The 3,721-nt window shown below is 43.9% G+C and overlaps 1 protein-coding gene across 1 annotated transcript in view; it reads right to left on the reverse strand.

Moving 5' to 3' along the window:
* Nucleotides 1-444: 444 nt before the first annotated feature.
* Nucleotides 445-3,721, reverse strand: part of LOC118430137 (protein SFI1 homolog) — an 8,683-nt gene continuing 5,406 nt past the window's right edge. The window contains exons 8-11 of the mRNA XM_035840846.1: nucleotides 2,578-3,401; nucleotides 2,131-2,266; nucleotides 1,641-1,751; nucleotides 445-1,175 (exon numbers count right to left, since the gene is read on the reverse strand). Coding sequence (XP_035696739.1) covers nucleotides 966-1,175; nucleotides 1,641-1,751; nucleotides 2,131-2,266; nucleotides 2,578-3,401 — 1,281 coding nt within the window. The 3' untranslated portion in view covers nucleotides 445-965. The remainder of the gene's footprint in view (nucleotides 1,176-1,640; nucleotides 1,752-2,130; nucleotides 2,267-2,577; nucleotides 3,402-3,721) is intronic.

A 3,721-nucleotide genomic window follows, 5' to 3' on the forward strand; every position in this document is an offset into this window, starting at 1 on the left:
ACCAGGTCATAGAAGGCTGTATCAAAGACATTCTCAAAGTTGTAGCTATAATCTAATTTTTACATGTGCTGCTAGAACGACTAGTTTGTACATTGAACAACACTAGTCATTCACTGTATAGATCTAAGATAATGCTGAACTAACAGGAATATAATGCTATACTACCAGGACTAGCCTGGGTACCATACCATCGAGGCGCTCGGCAGTGTAGGGGTGGCCGCCCGTACAGTTAATTGGTACAGGCCGGGGGAGATCTTACGGGGTTAGGTTAATTTAGTCGCGGGCGGGGTAAACTCAAAAGGCCGGCTACAAGCTCTATCGGCGAAATCTCAAAGGGCAGCTAATCAGACAGGCTGACAGAAGCAGGTTGGTGCCGGGTAAAGCACCCCAAAGCCGACCGCGGAGAATGGTACCCAGGCTATACCAGGACTGATGTACGTGTACTAAAGGTAAAATACTACACTAAGGGAAGACCTTCAATCAGTTACATAAAAGGGAACATTCACTAGTCCTGTTTATAATGTATCGCATGGCACTGATATTTCTGAAGTTTTTCGGTAACCGTGTTCTGCTTAAAACTGGAGTAGTACAGAGTATCTTAGTGTTTTCTGTAATGAAATAAACTAACATTATACTTTACTTGACATAACAAACACTAACACATACCAAATGTGCACCTTGAGTTTATTCTGTTTGCTGTATTTAGATGTAATGACTACCTGTTGTTGTAAACTGCCTACAGAAGAAAGGACAGGACAAGCAAATAATTTCAAAGGTGTCATTCACTAACAGGAAAAACTATGCATATCTTAGTATACCACCCTAAAACTAAAAGTGGCATCTCCCATGCAATCTCTCCCTCTACCCCAATAACATGACTGTGGACTGCTCCACTTTAGTGAAAGGGTGGTTCATACAATGTAAGCTAACAAAACTATGATAGATACCCCAGAGCCCTTTGTGTATTACTCTGGGATGGTCGGCATGTTGGCAGGTTTGGATGTAGACCCCGACCGTTTGCGGACAGGGATGCGACTCTTGGTGGGGGAGGTTTTGTGTTTGAGGTGAAGGCACCAGCGGTTGAAGCAGTGCTGAAGGACCTGACGAGCCTTGTGCCGGTACATGTCCTGGCTCTTGTGCTTGTGAGATGCCCACTTGTGCCAGGCTTGGAACACCTACATGGAAGGTAGGTAAACACAACTCTTTATTCACCTGAACTAAACAAACACATTACTGGTCCTTTTATTATTCAGTATTGGATAACACATACACCCGCTACCCCCTGTGCTTTTACATCCAAAGTGCTAACAACTTAAGACTGCACCAAATTCATTGTTTTGCAAAAAAAAAAAAAAAATAGACATTCTGTGATGGATCCCCATATACAATGTAGTCCAACTGTATTGTGCACAAACTGTTAATATAATGACTGAGTGAAATAATCCATGGAAATATAACATTTTTACAGAAGTGCTCAGGTTAAAAGATACCTATTGCAGTAAAAACCTGAACACCTAAAAGCAAAACGTCTTCAAATACTATTATCAAGGAATGGACTCATAAAAATACATGCAATAGACTCATTTTGAAGAACAAAGTGGGCCTATCTGCAATCAGCTCAGTCAGTCTGTTGAACTTGCCTGTGATACTGTCTGCTTCTCCTCGTGAGCTGTGAAGTTCTTGATGGCTTTTCTCCTGCCCATGGCCTTCCTCCATGTGGTCCACACGTGATGGTACGTGTTGTGTGTGAACTGGAAAAACAACGCAAGTCAGTATACAGGTCCCTTTTGTTCCACAGACTTCTAACTGAAGAGCAACTGAAATCTGTCTTACATATTAGGAGCTGCATTTCTGTATACAGTGGAGAAAATGTACAGGTTTTAATACATGTATTGAATATCTGTAAGAAAGAGAAGGAAATATATAGACACAGAAGAACTTACATGGCTGTGAGCAACCCTTGTTAGTGTAGCCTTCCAGAATCCAGACAGAGTTAGCAAAGGAGAGACAAAAAATTCAGCACTTTCAAAACAGGATGACATTGCAAACACAATATATATAATGTCATGTGATGACAGAGAAATAGATGACAGTTAGAAGATAGGATGTTAGTTTGAGATGTTCCCTTACCAGTTGGTCTGCAGTGTAGGCCATGTCCGCAGAAGACTTCCATGTTCCCCAGCTTCTCTGTTCTGTCCGCTTCTCACAAGTCCTCAGGTGCTTAGAGACCAGGGCTTCTCTGTGCCATGCCTTCAGGTACACTTGACTATAACAAAAACAAGACAACTTAGATAGACTTTGATACAGTAATGTCTTCAATGACTTCACTTTCAAAACTTTGAGACCCAATGTTACCAAACTTCTAAGGTTTTTCAAGTAAGAAGTACCCGATTAATTTTTTTGTTATTTCATTTTAAACAACAAACATTTAGTAGGAAAATCCATGTAGTGTTGTCATGAGTTCAATTTCTCAAATACAGACTAACATAGGAGGCCTATAGTATCTGATAAAAGAATCTGTATGACTCTTAATCCATTACTACTTGTAAATGACCAGTTAGAAGTTAGATGATTTACCATAGTCTCTGATTGTAATGGTGCAGTGCTAGATCCTCCATGTCCTCCTGGTGCCTTGCTTCCTCCCTCCTCATCACGATGTACATCTTCCAGTGGCGGAACGCTTTCTTCTCCACGCTTCGGAGATGGTGCTTCTCTGCTGCACGCTGCCTGGCTGCTTCCGCCCACGTGCGGAACGACTCCCGTAGCCTCTCCTCTTCCCGTCTGCCGAGGATCTGTTCCGCCACGGCGTTCCTTTCCTGGGAAGCGCGATACTGCTGTTGCCATGAGAGGAATGCTGACTGCATGTGGAGCTGGTTGGAGACAGCTCTGGCTTGCTCAGCCAACTCGAGGAGTAGTCTCTTCCTACGGACTACGTCACGCCAGCCTCGGAGGGCCCTTCTCTGTAGCGCTGTTGTGGAGTGGTGGTTAACATGCGTGAGGACGGCAGCTTGTGTTCGCCAGTGGTCAAACACTGATCTCAGCGTCCTCTCTCCCAGAACCCGCTCCAAAGCCCTCTTCCTTGCCTCCCTGTCTCTCTGCAGCTGTACCCAGTGGTGCCAACTCTGGAACACCAGCCGTGCGCTCTCCATCTCCCTCTCCTCTCTGAACCGCTCAGCAGTCTCAACCGATGCCTGCGCTGCCCTCCAGTCCTGAAGCATCCTGTTCTGTAGGGAGTGTTGGCGGAACTTGTCGGCTCGCGCCACCATCGCCAGACTCCTCCAGGCCAGGAAGGTGGCGTGGAGGGTACGTGAGGTCGCCCTGTGGGTCTGGTGGGCCACGATAGCATGGTGATGTTGGCGTAGCCTGTACTCATTCCTCCAGATCTGAAAGGCCAAGGAAACCTGAAACACACACAAAAAGGATGTCAATTTGACTCTACCTTTTCGAACATACTGTACATGCACAACACTTTTACTTACATGCACTTTGTCAAAGCATTTGTCAAATATTCAGGAGTATATGGATTACAAAGACTTAGAAGCATGATTCAATTGTTCAATGTGTTTTACACTTACATTCATCAAACCTTCAGATCTGTATATCTTTTCTATCAAATGAGATTAACTTTTGCTAAAACAACTCCTTCTTTTTTCTAGCATGATGATAAGCATCATGTAGCATTATACATAGAGCAGAATAAAAAACAAGTCATCAGTGAACA

Source organism: Branchiostoma floridae, chromosome 14, assembly GCF_000003815.2.
Source record: "Branchiostoma floridae strain S238N-H82 chromosome 14, Bfl_VNyyK, whole genome shotgun sequence".
Taxonomy (NCBI): domain Eukaryota; kingdom Metazoa; phylum Chordata; class Leptocardii; order Amphioxiformes; family Branchiostomatidae; genus Branchiostoma; species Branchiostoma floridae.